Consider the following 17,224-nt stretch of genomic DNA (forward strand, 5'->3'; position numbering starts at 1 on the left):
CCAAGTGCTGAGCTCTCACTTATCTGTGCTTTTTTAAGAGGATTCAAAACAGTTGTCTAAGGCTGTGCCTGTGGCGATTTGATCAACTCTTCTAAGGGGGGATGGGAGGATGGCATATATTCAGTTACACTCCAAAGGGAAGGTGTCACGTCTCCCAGCTCAGCTGTTCTTAAGGGAAACGGACACAGATTTTACTGAGAGCACAGAACAGCTGGCATCCAAATGGACTTTGGTCAGAGAGACTACTTCAGCTTGTTGCCAATAAAGCATATGCATAAACTAAACTGAAACAATTATTTAGGGAATATTGCTTGGAGAACATATGGTCCAGCTACTCTCACAGAAAGATTAAAATTGAAGGCAGAAAAAGAAAGATGGATACTAGTTTGAGTCATACTGGTATCACCCACAAATAATTACTTTTTCTGATTCGTTCTCAGCCTAGGCTGATGGTTGAAACAGAAAACTCATCCTTGGGATGCTTGGGTGGCTCAGTTGGTTAAGCTTCTGCCTTCGGCTTGGGTCATGATTCTAGGGTCCTGGGATCAAGCCCCGCATCAGGCTCGCTGCTCAGCGGAGAGCCTGTTTCTCTCTCTGCCTCTGCCTGCCACTCTGCTTACTTGGGCTCTCTATCTCTCTGTCAAATAAATAAATAAAATCTTTAAAAAAGAAAAGAAAAGAAAACTCATCCTTGCCTCTGCTGTAAGGATGTTATCGAAGAAGTTGCTGACTAGAGAATCCACTTCCTGGTGATCACCTCATAGCACTCCCAGAGAAATGTCTTACCTGATCCTAGTGTCAACAGTCATGCTCCTAAACAACTGATCACTTTTAGATTATGAGTATAGTGAAATAAGAAAGTAGGAAGGTTTCCCCTTTTGAGTTGACTGCTAGGAAGCTCAGAATTAAATCTGTGACCTATCCACGTTTCCATGAACCAGGTCATCATGGTAGACATGCTTAATCCAAGCCCTCTTCTGCCTCTTCATGGGTTCTACTTGATTAGCAACTGAATTTTCTGATTGCCAGCCTTTGCTCCCTCCATTAAGTCACTGCATCCCCTTAAGTATGTTATAAGATTTTTGTCCTTTGACCTTGGCCCAACAACTTCTAGCTAGACATGTCTCCAAAGACAAGAGAAATAAAAGAAAAAATGAATTGCTATTGGGACCTCATCAAAATAAAAAGATTTTGCATAGCATAGGAAACAGTCAACAAAACTAAAAGGCAACCTACAGAATGAGAAAAGATATTTGCAAATATCTTATCAGATAAAGGGCTGGTATCCATAACCAAAAAAGAATCTATCAAACTCAACACCCAAAAAACCAAAACAATCCCATTCTGAAATGAGCAGAAGACAAGATAAGACATTTCTCCAAAGAAGATATACAAATGACCAACAGATACTTGAAAAGATGCTCAACATCACTTGGCATCAGGGAAATACAAATCAAAACCACAATAAGATACCACCTCATACCCCTCAGAATGGCTAAAATTAACAAGACAGGAAATGACAGATGCTGGCGAGGATGCGGAGTAAGGGGAACCCTCCTACACTGTTGGTGGGAATGAAAGCTGGTGCAGCCACTCTGGACAACAGTATGGAGGTCCCTCAAAAAGTTGGAAATAGAGCTACCTGCAACCCAGCAATTGTACTACTTAGTATTTATCCAAAGGATATGAACACAGTGAATCAAAGGGGTACCTGCACCCCAATATTTATATCAGCGGTATCCACAATAGCCTAAATATGGAAAGAGCCCAGACATCCATCGACAGATGAATGGATAAAGAAAATGTAGTATATGTATATGCAATGGAATATTACTCAGCCATCACAAAGAATGAAATCTTGCCATTTGCAATGAGGTGGATGGAACTAGAGGGTATTATGCTAGGCGAAATAAGTCAGAGAAAGACAAATACCATATGATTTGCTCATGTGTGGAATTTAAGAAACCAAACAGATGAGCAGAGAAAGGGAAGAAAAAAAGGAAGATGAAAATTGAGAGGGAGGCAAACCATAAGAAGCACTGAACTCCAGCAAACAAACTGAGTGCTGCTAGAGCAGAGAGGGATGGGGAGAAGGGATAATTGGGTGATGGGCATTAAGGTGGCACTTGATTTAATGAGGACAGGGTGTTATATGCAACTGATGAGTCACGAAATTCTACCTTTGAAACTAATTTTTAAAAAACTTTAAGATTTTTTTTCCTATTCGTGGGTGTGGATTTCCTTAGCATTTGCATGAATAAACCTGTTGGGCAGAAGCGAACCAGCAAGCAGTGGGAGGCAAGGCTGTCGTATTGGTGTAAACTGAGACAAGAGGAGACAGTTTCTCTACTCACTGTGGTTTCTCACTCTGTACCACCCAGTATGGACCCCCTCCAGGTCTGCCAAGATCAACAGGGAATGCCAGCCCTGCTATGCCAGACCTTCTCCAATGACTTCAACTTCTCTCCCACATGGTGCCATTTTGTCTCAGGCTAAGGGACATTAGACCGACCTCTTTTGCCCCCTCTCTCTCCAGCTCAGGACTTCCCTGATCTTAAGGCCCTGCACTCCAGGAGATGACAGATTAATCATGAATAAACTAGTGCTTGCCAGTTAAAGGCTAGTCCGCTGTTGGATTCATGCTGCTATCCCAGCATGGCCGGACCCTCCGAAGGCGGGCTGACGACATTAGGGACTGCTGCTGGTCGGGGACCGGGCTCCACACTATGTAAGTTGGTAGTTGGCCCCTGTGCCTGAACGTGAGGCCCAATAATGTACAAACCTCATCCAGTTAACAGTAAAACATCTCCCGTCAATGCTGCACTTGGGGAATCATAGACTCTAAACAAGACATTGAGAGATTACTGCTGTATCTCACATCCAGTCATCTCCAGCCACAAGAGGTCCCTCTTGTGTTGATCACATGAGTGTATACGGTTGCTGAACACTTACTAGTTAATATCCGTGCATCTTATTGTATGTAAAATAGACCTCAATAAAAAACAAAAATAGGTACACCCAATGTTCATAGCAACATCCTTCACTATAACCAAAAGGTGACAGGAACCTAAAAGTCCACCGATGAATGGATAAGCAATATGATGTATACATCATAAAATATTACTCAGCCTTAAAAAAGGAGATTCTAACACATGCTACAATGTAGATGAACCTTGAGAACATTATGTTAAGTGAAAGAAACCAGTTGACAAAGACAAATATCATGTGTTTCCACTTCTACGAAATACCTAGAGTAGTCAAATTGAGAGAGAAAAGAGATGGTGGTTGCCAGGAGCTGGGAAAGGAAAAGAGTGGGGAGCTGCTGTTCAACCGGACTAGAGTTTCAATTTTGCAAGATGAAATGAGTTCTGGAGAGAGTTTGCACAACAATAAGAATGTACTTAACCCTACTGAATTTAAACCACTACCACTTAAAAATGGCTAACATAGTAAACTTTATATCATGTGCATTTTACCACAATGAAAAAAAAATACTGAAAATGTATACCCTTTGGTTTTATTAGACCAGGGATGACAAACAAGTTCCCCCCACCTTGCCAAATCTAATCAATTACTTATGGTTGCCAGGGGCACAGTCTGGGGATGGGGGGCAGGGAGGATCTGGTGGCTGCATCCTAGATCATCCACTGAGCACTGATTGATTAGCCATGTCTGCTCTAGGCTGGATGGTGCATGTAGAACCAAGGGCAGGGCCAGAGGAGGGGAGATATATACATGTCATTTATTTGTTGACAGTGAAACATTTCTAGTGAGGGCAAGAGCTTAGAGATATTTAATGGGATGCAAACCTCTACTGAAACAATGAGACTTATTCACAGCAAGGCTAAAAAATGTGTACAATGTACTTACGATTTTTCAGGATTGTTTGCGTTGCAGTCTTGGGCATGGCCATTACAAACACACCTCCCACCGATGCTGATATCTTTTATGCTGTAATAATACTATGTAACAGAAGACAGAAATGTTAGTTTTACTGAAGAGCAACAAACTCTGCTTTACTAACCTGTAACTCACGTCTGTCCTGACCCTCTTTTCTTTCATCCTGTATTCTTGGGCATACCTTAACACATTTGGATGCAACTTCTCTTACAAAGTAAATGCATTCCTCAATCAAATGTAATCTCATACTACCAAGCTTGTGCATTTTTAAAAGTCAAATGCTTTAAATGCATGGAAGGAAATTGCTTGGAAAACAGGAAAACCCTATAGTCTTTGGAACTATCCCCATATAGTTCCAGTAATCTGGTCCCCAGATTACTTTTTTTTTATTTTTAATTTTTTAAAATTTTTTATAAACATATAAAATATTTTTATCCCCAGGGGTACAGGTCTGTGAATCGCCAGGTTTACACACTTCACAGCACTCACCATAGCACATACCCTCCCCAATGTCCATAACCCCACCTCCGTTCTCCCAACCCCACCCCCCCAGCAACCCTCTGTTTTGTGAGATTAAGAGTCACTTATGGTTTGTCTCCCTCCCAATCCCATCTTCTTTCATTTATTCTTCTCCTACCCCCTTAAACCTCCATGTTGCATTTCCACTTCCTCTGATACCCTCTAGTTCCATCCATGTTGTCGCAAATGGCAAGATTTCATTTCTTTTGATGGCTGCATAGTATTCCGTTGTGTATATATACCACATCTTCTTGATCCATTCATCTGTTGATGGACATCTAGGTTCTTTCCATAGTTTGGCTATTGTAGACATTGCTGCTATAAACATTCGGGTGCACATGCCCCTTCGGATCACTACCTTTGTATCTTTAGGGTAAATACCCAGTAGTGCAATTGCTGGGTCATAGGGTAGTTCTATTTTCAACATTTTAAGGAACCTCCATGCTATTTTCCAGAGTGGTTGCACCAGCTTGCATTCCCACCAACAGTGTAGGAGGGTTCCCCTTTCTCTGCATCCTCGCCAGCACCAGATTACTTTTTTAAATGTAAATCTGGGTTCCATAAATCCAAAAATAATTTTTTTTTACCAAAACTAATTTTTTAAATCAAATTTTGCACCTACTACGGGCAGGCTCCAGGAAGGGAGAAAATATTTACAATGAGGGAGCAGATACAAGGCTGACACTGGCAGGGCTCACCGGCAGTTGTAGAAGCCTTGCTAGCTCGAGGTTAATAAGGCAAAAGGCAGAGTGGAAGTTCCAAAGGGCCAGACAGAGAAAGCTTCAAACTCAGCTGAGGAACAGCCCCTACACCAGCCACAGCTCTGGGAAACCATGTCATCAGCAGGTCCATCTCCAGACCATCGGAGCCCTCCCTGCTAGCAACAACAGGTGGCAGTGTCCACCAGCTCCCTTACTTCCCAGACTTGGCAAATGCGCAGAACCCAGAGAGAAATCTGGAGGGCACAGAAGACTCTTTCTCGTGAGGTCAGGCTACCAATGAGAAGAACACCTGTCAGTGAGGAGGTCTTTGACCTCACAAGGCAAAAGGTTTTTATATCTTTTAGTTGTTGCTGCTGCTGCAATCTGTCACCTTAAAGCACTCTGTTCACTCAATGTAAGGGTTCTGTTCTGATTTCCACACTAAAAACTTTTAGAGTCTAAGCGTCCTGGCAACATCTTATTTAGTCTGAAGACACTAACAACCCCTCTTGTAAAGAATTTATTTATTTATTTGAGAGAAATTAAAAAAGAGCTTGCACAGGCAGAGGGGAGAGGGAAAAGCAGATTCCCCGCTGAGCAGGGAGCCTTATGCAGGGCTCTATCCCAGGACCCTGGGATCATGACTTGAGCCAAAGGCAGACACTTAACTGACTGAGCCACCCAGGGACCCAACAACCCCTCTTGTTAATATGGATAAATTCAGTATTAGAGGACTTTCTATGTCAAGTTAACACTAGAAGCTCTCATGCTAATCACCATAGAATTTTCTCTCTGTGCATGTGTTAAGGGCAGCAGCAGCAAGAGAGAGAAGCACCCACACTTCATCCCAAAGCACAATGAGGGTGTGACAGGAGAGCTGGTATGCTGTTTCTTCACTTAAAGAAACAACCTAGATTGGGATGAGGGGTCTCCAGATTATATGTGAGATGAGCCCCATAAAAACTTACTTTACAGAGAAGACAACTTTCACCTAAATGAAAAATATACATACAAATACAAATCTTATAACCCCCCCCCAAAAAAAACAATGAAGGGGGGGAAGGCGGTGAGGCACATATGTGGCAAGGTTCCAAAATATCTGGATTTTGGAAACCCTGTCCAGCTACAGCTTACCAGAAAGCCCAGCTTTCTCATTTTGGGATCCAAGGTAGTCACCACCTACAGCAGCTCAGCAAGAGCTAAGGGGGCGGAAAATGCAGAGGACAGGCCACCTACACCCAAGATGTGTGGCCTTTCTAGAAAATGCTCAAAACTGTAGCAAAATCTACTTTTCTGTTTGCCTTCCTCTTCCAACTCTCTAATTCACCTACAGAGGAAGCCAAACTCTACAAGGTACACTGGGCATCTTCTATTCACCCTTCCAGGTCCACTCTCTAGGAACCCCTTTATCTTTCTCTTTCTATCTTTTCCTTATGGCCTGAACTTTATGGGCTGCAACAAGGATGTCTTGCCCACTGGCTTCACATTGGGTTTGGCCAATGGGAGACACCAGTAGGACATCAAAAGGTAGGAGAAGAGTGAGCTCAAGATACTTAGTCTGCTGGCTCCCCTTCTACCCAGGAGACATGGGTACTGTCCTGACCCAGAGTGATAGATGTTCACCTAATGCAGTAGACAGCACTGGTGCTCACCAAAATGTCTCCTCCACTGTGGCAACATTTCATAACCCAGCTTCCTGCTACACCACCAATTCCTGCCAATGGAGGTGACCTGTGTGGTCAGGAGCAGGTGGGTTTTCTCTAGGTTCTACTCTTTCCTCATCTACTGACCATGTGCAGGGGATCTAGAGGAGGACTTTGAGGTCCTACAGGATGGCTGCACCTCTAGATAGAAAGAGCCTGGTTCCCTGAATGACCACATGGAGCTGATACCACCTGCTGACCCACACTGAACTGTGACATGAGTGAGAAATTAATCTTTATTTTGTTAAGCCTCTGAGACTTGGGGTTTATTTGTTATAATAGCAGACCAACTGATCTTTGTCTTTCATCCTTTTTGAATATTGTGATTTTTCTACAACAACTGAACTTCAAAATTACATCTAGTATTTCATACAAGAACAACTCCTATGCCTACACTATTATTGGCCATAAAGATTACTTGAAAGGTAATTAATTTGATAAGCAAAAATAGGTAACAAAAACTGCTCTGTGTACACGTAGAAACACTACTTACCCGCCGAGTAACTGTTGGATCTCTCTCTGCTTTGGAGATGAGGTGTCCAAGAAGGGTATTGGTTCGCAGAAAACATAGGCGGATGTTTGTAGCCATAGTGAACTCCCTCAGGGTGTGAGAGAAGGTGAAATTTTTTGCACCTGGTCGACCATTTATCAAGGACACCACAACCTAAAAACCACACAACACACACAGGGGGAAAAAAGTTCCTTCATGAAAATATAGCCACGAGTAACTAAAAATAACTCACATGTCCCAAAGCACTTGGTTTCTCTGAGCCATTAGATGTTTGTTGGTGGTCTTGGATCTTGTTTATGTCTAAAAATATCCCTGCTAATTCGGTCTTCCCTTCTTGTTCCTAGTTTCAAACTCTAGCAATCTCTCCCTAAGACCTGGGCTCTCAAAAAATGTTATCATTTCTTTTTCATACCCTTTGTTCTATCAGTATAGTTATCGGAGGAGGAGGAGGGGGAAGAGGGTGTTATGGGGTGGAAATCCTATGAAATGCTGAAAATATAATGTTAAAATCTATAAATATAAGAAAACAACTTTTGGTTACATCAAAGAAACAAAGCTAAAGTTATCTAAAAACCTAAATGAGGTTGAAGAAAAGAAGTCTCTGCATATAGAGTTGACTGTGGAGAGGACAAAAAAAAAGAAAAAAACTATATAAAACCCAGTTTTCATTTTAAAGCTTTAAGTGATGAAGTCTAAGTGCCAACAATTAGAGACACTCATCAGTCACTGGAAGGTACTGGCTAGCACTGCTCAAGAAAGTTCTCCTCACCTAAAACAGGACACTGACACCCTTAAAGATGTTCATTTGAAACTCACTTCATGCTCACAATGGCCTCACAATTTCCATGGAATTCTTCTCTGATTTTCTCCATTCTATTTTTTCACATGTCGCATAACAATAGCCTAGCTGACTTTACCGGGACCAATGCAATGCCAAAAGGACGGCAATTCTTTTCTCCTTTACAGATGGTGCCCATCCTGTCCGAAGGGACCAGGGATTTGTGCTATCACCTACCCCTCATCCCCTCACTCTTTTGGGGGATATGTATTTGTGAAGCAGTGGAAGGGGTCATCACCTCAATCACCAGTAACCAACTTTCTAAACATTCAACAGAAAAGATAGTTCAAGACCTGTGGGCCTTGAATCCAGAATCTTGACTTCCAGAAAAGAAGTTGAGAGCTCAAAAAAATTTCCAATGTCAATTATGCCTCAATTTTAAAAAATTAATTAATTAAAAAATATTTTTAATTAAAAATTTAAAATAATTTCCAACCCAACTCATTCTGGGAGTCTTCAATGTGATTCCTTTACTAGTTAGTTCCAAGTTCTAGTTTCCATTGTGATCTATTTTAGATTTTGAAAGTGCAAGTTTCACAATTATACAAAATTTTATATCCTCGTGTTGACTTTGAATCTCAACTCTCCCTTCTCCCCATTTCAACGTACCTCACCATTTTCCAAAGGTACAATCCGGGAATATTCAGTAGTACAAAGTACATCGTCATCTTGGGTGATAGCCATATTTGGCTCCTGCCCAAATTGTTCCAAACAATCTATTTTAGAGTCTAGGAAGAAAACATTTCAATACTATAAAGTAAAACATCATCATCTTATCATAAATCTCTTAAGGAATCTTATGTTTCCTTAAGAAAATACATCAGGAGGAAAGAACAGAGAAGCATTTAAAATTTTTAGACAAAACATTAGAATAAAGTTTTAATACATGAAAGAAAATACCAAGACATTTTAGGCCACTTCCTTTTAATAGCAATGTTTGGAGATGTGGTTCTAATGCCTCACCCTTCATTAGGCACATTTCCCTTGAAGGAGCATTCATGAAAAGCCCTTTGCCTTTGTGAGCAAAACTCCCATCACCTCAATTCATTATAGGGTTCAGAGACACTAACATTCTTCATTAGTTGAAGATGACATGGTCAAGGTAAATAATGTGAAATGCAGGAAACATGAAGATGGAACTTAGTCCCTTATTCTATATAAAAGAAAAAGTACTGGAGCTACATCGCTTCTTATAGGTATATAAGTTATAGGTACATCGCTTCTTCCTAAATAGTGGCAAAAATTGTTATCATAAAAGGCAGTTCAACTTCAGTCCTGCACGTGTATCCTTGGAATTAATGCACACATGCTTGAGAAATAGGGACATCCTGAGAGCAACCCAGAGAGTGAAAACTGGCTAGTCCTTCACTGGGGAGGGTATGTGCTATGGTGAGAGCTGTGACTTGTGTAAGACTGATGACTTGCAAACCTGTACCCCTGAAACAAATAATACATTATACAGTAATTTTTTAAAACGTGGTATATACATGCAAAAAAAAAAAAACCAATGAAACTCCATGCTACAACATGGATGAACCTTGAAGAAATTATACCAGATGAAATAAGCCAGACACAAAAAGACAAATATTATATGATTCCATTTATATTAGATACCTAGAATACTCAATTTTATAAAGACAGAAAGTAGAACAGTGGTTACCAGCAACTGAGGCAGGAAGTAAAGGGGAGTTATCATTTAAAGAGTACAAAATTTCAGTTGGGGAAGAAGAAAAAGTTCTGGAAGTGGATGGTGGTGATGATTGTACAGCATTGTGAATAGACTTGATTAAGGCTGAGATGCACACTTGAAAATTGTTAAAATGGTAAATTTTATGTTACGTATATTTTACCACAATAAAAATTCTAAATATTAAAAAAAAAAAAAGCAAACAAACAGGCCAGTCCTTAATTAGCCAAACCAAGAGACTCATTTTCCAGTTAAATCCAGTATTGATCTGTTACAAATAATTAACATCCTACATAATACAATAAGCAAGATTACTTACGAGCAAAATATTGCCAGGGTGAGTAGGTGCTTCCAAAGTCTACTGATCTTTCCAAGACCCAAAGATCAGGGCGAGGAGAATTTGCAAATTTGATGATAAGATAGGCCACATGGAAAAGCTGATAAAGCAAAGGAGATAGAGTTATTTAAGTCACCGCATCTACCTGCAACCTTGACCATCTTTATATGATGCTGATCCAAAGGCAACAAGCATCTAGCTACCCTCTCTTAAGATCCAGATTCTATTTCTAACTGCCCATTAGACAACTCTATCTGGGCACAGGCTCTCAAGCTTACCATGTTCAAAACCAAATAATCGCTTTTCTTTCTCCTCCAGATCTATTCAGTAATTTTGTCACTTCTTAATCATTATACCCGTGATTTTTAACCAACTTACAGAGCCTCTTGAAGTCTGTACCTTCAAGAAATCAGATTTCGAGCAATAAGCATGATGTGCTAAGCCTTCCCAGGACCAAGAGCCAAGCATGTCTCCTGGAGTGTCATGGCCTTGGTTGGTTCCAGGTCTTAGAGAGCTAACAGCTTCAGAACGGAGAGCAGAGAGGCTCTTTGATAGAGTGATAGCACCTACTTCCCCTGCACCATCTCCAATGTCTCCTTTCATCCTAATTATTCTCCCTCTTTTTAATTTTCTCATTCATCCTCATCACTCTTACCTATGGCCAGGACAGTGCAGAAGGATGGAAGAGACAAGGGGAGACTTCGGTCTTTTCTTCGCCCTCCCACTCATGGATCCCAGCATGTCTCCCACAGGGGACGCCAGGAGGCCTTGCAGCTCTACTCCTACCCCTTCCCCCAAAACTTATCTGGCTTGGATTTTGGACCCTGAGAGTCTGTGTATTTCCTAAATTCCTATATTTTCCTAAAGGACCCTGAGAGTCTGTATCTTTCCTAAAGTTCTGGTTTGACAACAAATACAGGTGTTAAATGTGTTAATGAGAGAGCATTTTCTCTACCCCACATGCTCAACACCTCTCACATTCCCGGACCCTAAGTAACAGATCCAACAGTGACTTTCAGAGAGGACTCCCCAAGCTATTAACTAGCCTAGTAGAGCCATTTGAATGATGAGCACATCTAGTTAGAGAGAGAGGCAGTGCTCAGATTCTGTGAGATCCTTTCATTTCTTGGGGAAAAAAATAAGGGAGTTTCCCATTCATATTTTTTTACACACTGTAATATGGTAAGAATTGTATACTTCAAAAACTAAATTCTGAGAAACAGTAGCTACTTATAAATGTTCCAAACTTGGTACTAGAAGTCAAAATCTCTGGAACAATGATTCTCAAATTTTAGCCTCAGGACCCCTTCACACTTTTAATAGTTACTGAGAACCTCTAAAAGCTTTTGTTTATGTGGATTATATCTATTGGTATGTACCTATATTAAATATAAAGTTTGAGAAAATTTAAAAATATATATCATTAATTCACTTCAAATAGTAATAAACCTACCGCATGTTTAGACATAAACACCAAATTTTTATAAAAAATCATGATTATTTTCCAAAACTTAAAAATCACACAGAGAATAGTGGCTTTACTTTACATTTTTAAAGGGTCTTTTAATGTGCACATTGATAGAAGACATCTGGATTCTCCTATCTGCTTCTACATTTAATTTGTTGTAACATATTGTTTTGGTTAAAGTATTTCTTTAAATACTGGCATCACATAGATCTATTATGAGGAAAAGGAGGATCTCAAAGCTTGTGGACCTTCTGAAAGGTCTTGGGGACCTCAGTGGGTTCTCAACCACACACTGAGAACCAGTGCTCTTGGTCATAGAGGTTACTCTTTGCTCTAAAAAGTCCCTTGGCTTTTTCTCTGCAGAAGGAAGAATTGTCACACCAATTACTAAAAACCCTAATTTCAGTCCGTTCTATCCCAGTCAAACACTGGCTCTTTAATCTTGGAAAAAACTGCCTCCCTGGACTCAGATTAATGTTCCCAGATTGTTTACTGATCCTTGGAAAAAATTATCCAACTTCATGGAGAAAAACGAATTAGGAATTGTAATAGTCTGAAAACCATAAGGCAATACCAAAAGGTAGGAGAAAAAATTTCCTAAAGACACATACCATTATCACATAGTGAAGAAATTCATAGGAAATCCCAGAACTCCAAATTTTGAAAAATCAAAACAAATATATTTCCCTGATAACTATTTGCATCACATCAAAGTAAGGCTGCTTTTGGATATAAGTAAGAAAGAATATAAAGGAAATATTTTTGGACACAGGAATCATTCAAAACAGTCTTAACCTCTTCCTCTGAAATTCTACAATCATAGCACACACACACGCACACCTCAAAAAACCTATTTTTACTTAACTATTTAAGATCTAATGGTTACTATGTTCTAGGTACTGTTAGGCACCTCACAAACATTCTCTCTCAAGAGGTTAACTAACATGTCCAACTATTCTAGGCATAAAAATCCTGAGCCTATGTGTATTCTAGTCACTGATCATTAGCTAGACCACAGAACCTAAGAGATACTTAATATTTGGCCTGTTTTACCCTAGGGAGAATAATTTGTCAGAAAACTTCCAAACACCATTATTTCAAAACATACTAAGTTTACATTACAGGAAGCCTGGAGATGGGAAGCTGTATTATAGTACATCTTCAGGATTATTTGACTGCATTGGTTTTCCAAAGTTACACTTTCTGCTATTGGAAAATCCAAATAAATGAAATAGCCTTGGTGACTCAGAAGGACTACTCTTTTTGTTTCACTTCATACTGTTCCAAGATCATATGTGATTCCCTTGAAGAAGGCACAGCAGTTAAAAATTCCAAATCTAGGAGGAGCAAGATGGCGGAGTAGTAGGAGACCTAAATATCACCAGGTCCCAGGAATTCAGCTAGCTTGTTATCAAACCATTCTGAACACCTACAAACTCAACAGGAGATCAAAGAGAAGAAGAGCAGCAATTCTAGAAACAGAAAATCAACCATGTTCTGGAAGGTAGGATGTGTGGAGAAGTGAATTCAAGGTGAGAGAGGGAAAAGAAACACGGGGTGGGGTAGGAGGGAGCCAGCTCCCAGCAAGCAGTAGAGCAGCAGAACATAAAATCGGAAATTTTAGAAGTCTGCTCTGTGGAAGGACATCGCTCCAGAAGCTAAGGGGTTCGGAGCCCTCGCAGGGACAGTGTGGTCTCAGGACCCACAGGGTCACAAAAAGACGGGGGGTGTCTGAGTGTGGCAGAGCACTCAGGTATTGGAGCAGGGAAGCCAGCTGCAGAGATGGAGCAGAGAAGGGAGCTCTCAGCTCAGGGTAACCTTAAACTGTGATCCAAGGTGCAGTCGGGCCACGGCTCTTTAAGTAGGGATCCCCAAATCAGCGGATCCAGGAAGATTGACCTTCCTCCTCCAGGAAGAGCAGCACAGGAATCAGCTGGGTTTGGAAACTCCAAACGGGTCCATGAACCAAAGATAGAAACACTTGGTCACAGGCTGGGTAAGCACGGAGTGCAGCCGGAGACCAGGCAGACGGGAGTGATTGACTGATTTTCTCTGTGCGTGCACTGAGGATTGGGGCCTGAGCTCTCAGCTCCTCTGGGCCAGAGATTGGGAGGCCGCCATTTTCATTCCATCCTCCATCCTCCAAAGATGTAGGGAAAGTGTTCAGTAAACAAAAGCTCCTGAGAGGGAACCCAAGCAGATTACTTAGCCTGGCCCCTGGCAACGGTGGTGCGATTCCACCTCGGGCAAATGATGGGGTCCGTGATCAAAGGAGCGAGACTGATACAAAGCGAAGGTCAAGCAAAGCTTTATTTCACTCCAGCACCAAGAATCAAACCAAGCACAGGGCCGTCCCTTACAGAGAGAGCGACTACCCCCAGCTTCACAGACTAACTCTTATAGAGCAAAGGTCATATGGTTGATCCTGGCCAATGAGATTATCTCCACCTGGCCTGATTCGTCCTTGTATTTGGGCTCTGTTATCAGGGACTGGTCAACCATATTTTACTGGTTTCCCAGACTTGCTTTTAAGTAAGTTCCTCTAGTGGGGGGGGGGGGGGTGTCAGTTTAAGTTTTACAGCACAAACAACAAAATGGCTATTTAACTGAGATGTAGTCACTCTAGCTAAGTAGGCCCCTACAGCAAAGACATTTGAGAATCACTGCAAAAGGCCCCTCTCCCAGAAGATCAGCAAGAACATCCAGCCAAGACCAAGTTCACCAACCAATGAGAACTGTAGAACTCCAGAGCTAGAGGAAAGAAACACACAGAATTGGGTGCCTGGGTGGCTCAGTGGGTTAAGCCGCTGCCTTCGGCTCAGGTCATGATCTCAAGGTCCTGGGATCAAGTCCCACATCGGGCTCTCTGCTCAGCAGGGAGCCTGCTTCCTCCTCTCTCTCTCTCTGCCTGCTTCTCTGCCTACTTGTGATGTCTCTCTGTCAAATAAATAAAATAAAAAAATCTTTAAAAAAAAAAAAGAAAAAAAAAGAAACACACAGAATTCATGGCTTTTTCCCCATGATTCTTTAGTCTTTTAAAGTTAAATTTTTTTTAATTTATTTTTTTTCTTATTCTATTTTTTAAAAATTTTCCTCTTTCCTATTTCAACATTTTTAAACTATTTACCTTATCAACACCTTTTAAAAAATCTTCTTAAGGGGCACCTGGGTGGCTCAGCGGGTTAAAGCCTCTGCCTTCAGCTCAGGTCATGATCCCAGGGTCCTGGGATCAAGCCCCACATTGGGCTCTCTGGTCAGCAGGGAGCCTGCCCCCCGCCCCCACCTGCCTCTCTGCCTACTTGTGATCTCTATCAAATAAATAAATAAAATCTTCTTAAATTTTCATTGCTATAGTCATATTCTATCCCTTCATTGCATTTAACCTTATTTTTTGTATACATATAGTTTCCCTTTCTTTAAAATTTTGGGATACAGTTTCTTCTAATAGATCAAAATATACCCTAAATCTAGTGCATGGCTTTGTTCTAGTCTCCAGCCTGATCACATTCTTTCCTCTTTTTTTCTTTTCTTCTTTCAACCAACTTCTTATCATTTTTTAAAGAATCTTTTTAAATTTTCATCTTTAGAGTCAAATTCCATCCCTTTATCGTGTTTATCCTTATTTTTGGTGATATATATATTTTTTTTTTTCTTTCTTTCTTTCTTTCAAATTTCGGGAGGTAGTTTCTTCTAACAGAACAAAATACATCCAAAATCAACTGTGTCAGGTGCGTGGCTCACCAGCCTAATATATATATTTGTTAATTTTTTTCTTTTTTTCTCCTTTCTTCTCCCTCTTGTTTCAGATCTCTTCTGATTTGGTTACTGTATATCTTTCTGGGGTCATTGCTCCCCTTTTAGTATTTTGTTCTCTCATTCATCTATTCTTTTCTGGATAAAATGACAAGGCAGAAAAACTCACCACAAAAAAAAAAAAAAAAAAAAGAAAATGGAAAAAAAAAAAGAGGCAGTCCCGACTGCTAGGGACCTAATCAATACAGACATTAGTAATATATCAGAACTAGGTTCAGAATGATGATTATTACCAAGGTGTTAGCTGGTCTTGAAAAAAGCATGAGAATTCCTTTCTGGAGAAACCCTTACTAGAGAATCCCTTTCTGGAGAAATAAAATCCCTTTCTGGAGAAATAAAAGAACCAAAATCTAACCAAGTTGAAATAAAAAAGCGATTAATGAGGTACAATCAAAATGGAGGTTCTTACTGCTAAGATAAATGAGGCAGAAGAGAGAATTAGTGATATAGAAGAACAAATGATGGAGAATAAAGCAGCTGAGAAAAAGAGACAAACAGCTACTGGACCATGAGGGGTGAATTCAAGAGATAGTGATACTATAGGACAAAACAATTTAGAATAATTGGGAATCCCAGAAGAAGAAGAAAGAGAGAGAGGGTATATTGTAGCAAATTATAGGAGAGGATTTCCCTAAATTGGAGAACGGAACAAGCATCAAAATCCAGGAGGCATAGAGAACCTGCCTCAAAATCAATAAAAATAGATCCACACTCTGTCATCTAAGTAAAACTTACAAATCTCAGTGACAAAGAGAAAATCCTGAAAGCAGCTTAGGACAAAGAGGTCTGTAACATACAACAGTAGAAATATCAGATTGGCAACAGACTTACTAAGAGAGACCTGGCAGGCCAGAAAGGACTGGCATGAAATATTCAGAGCACAGCACTAAATGAGAAAAATATGCATCCAGGAATACTATATCCAGCTAGGCTGTCACTGAAAATAGGAGCAATAAAAAGCTTCCAGGAAAATCAAAAACTGAAAGAATTTGAAAACACCAAACCAGCCTACAGGAAATATTGAAAGGGGTCCTCCAAGCAAAAAGAGAGCCTAAAAGTAACATATACCAGAAAGGAACAGAGACAATATACAGTAACAGTCACCTTACAGGCAATACAATGGCACTAAATTCATATCTTTCAATAGTTACCCTGAATGTAAATGGGCTAAATACCCCCAATCAAAAGACACAGGGTATCAGAATGGATAAAAAAAAACAAGAGCCGTCAATATACAGTCTACAAGAAACTCATTTTAGATCCAAAGACACCTCCAGATTTAAAGTGAGGGGTGGAAAACAATTTACCATGCTAATGGACATCAAAAGAAAACTGAGGTGGCAATTCTTATATCAGATAAATTAGATTTTAAGCCAAAGATGAGGAAGGACACTATATCATACTTAAAGGGTCTGTCCAACAAGGGGATCTAACAATTTTAAATATCTATGCCCCTAACATGGGAGTAGCCAATTATATAAACCAATTAATAATAAAATCAAAGAAACACATTGACTATAATACAGTAATAGTAGGGGACATTAACACCCCCCTCACTGAAATGGACAGATCATCCAAGCAAAAAGATCAACCAAGGAAATAAAGGGTTTAAATGACACACTGGACCACATGGACATCACAGATATATTTCAAAACATTCCATTCCAAAGCAACGGAATGCACATTCTTCTCTAGTGCACATGGAACATTCTCCAGAATAGATCACATCCTAGGTCACAAATTGGGT

The 17,224-nt window shown here is 40.4% G+C and overlaps 1 protein-coding gene across 6 annotated transcripts in view; it reads right to left on the reverse strand.

Annotated features, from left to right (window-relative positions):
* The window catches only part of LAMA3 (laminin subunit alpha 3), a 264,586-nt gene that overhangs the window by 188,362 nt on the left and 59,000 nt on the right, over positions 1–17,224 (reverse strand). For 5 of the 6 annotated variants that reach the window (XR_004278281.1, XM_032311338.1, XM_032311337.1 and 2 more), the window contains exons 3-6: positions 10,179–10,296; positions 8,782–8,900; positions 7,317–7,487; positions 3,871–3,962 (exon numbers count right to left, since the gene is read on the reverse strand). Coding sequence is in view for 5 of the 6 variants with exons in the window: in XM_032311338.1 (XP_032167229.1) it covers positions 3,871–3,962; positions 7,317–7,487; positions 8,782–8,900; positions 10,179–10,296 (500 nt within the window). In the remaining variant the exon portion in view is untranslated. Of the gene's footprint in view, positions 1–3,870; positions 3,963–7,316; positions 7,488–8,781; positions 8,901–10,178; positions 10,297–17,224 lie in introns of those variants that run through there. The other variant, XM_032311339.1, reaches the window with a different exon arrangement.

Source organism: Mustela erminea, chromosome 13 (assembly GCF_009829155.1).
Source record: "Mustela erminea isolate mMusErm1 chromosome 13, mMusErm1.Pri, whole genome shotgun sequence".
NCBI classification, from domain to species: domain Eukaryota; kingdom Metazoa; phylum Chordata; class Mammalia; order Carnivora; family Mustelidae; genus Mustela; species Mustela erminea.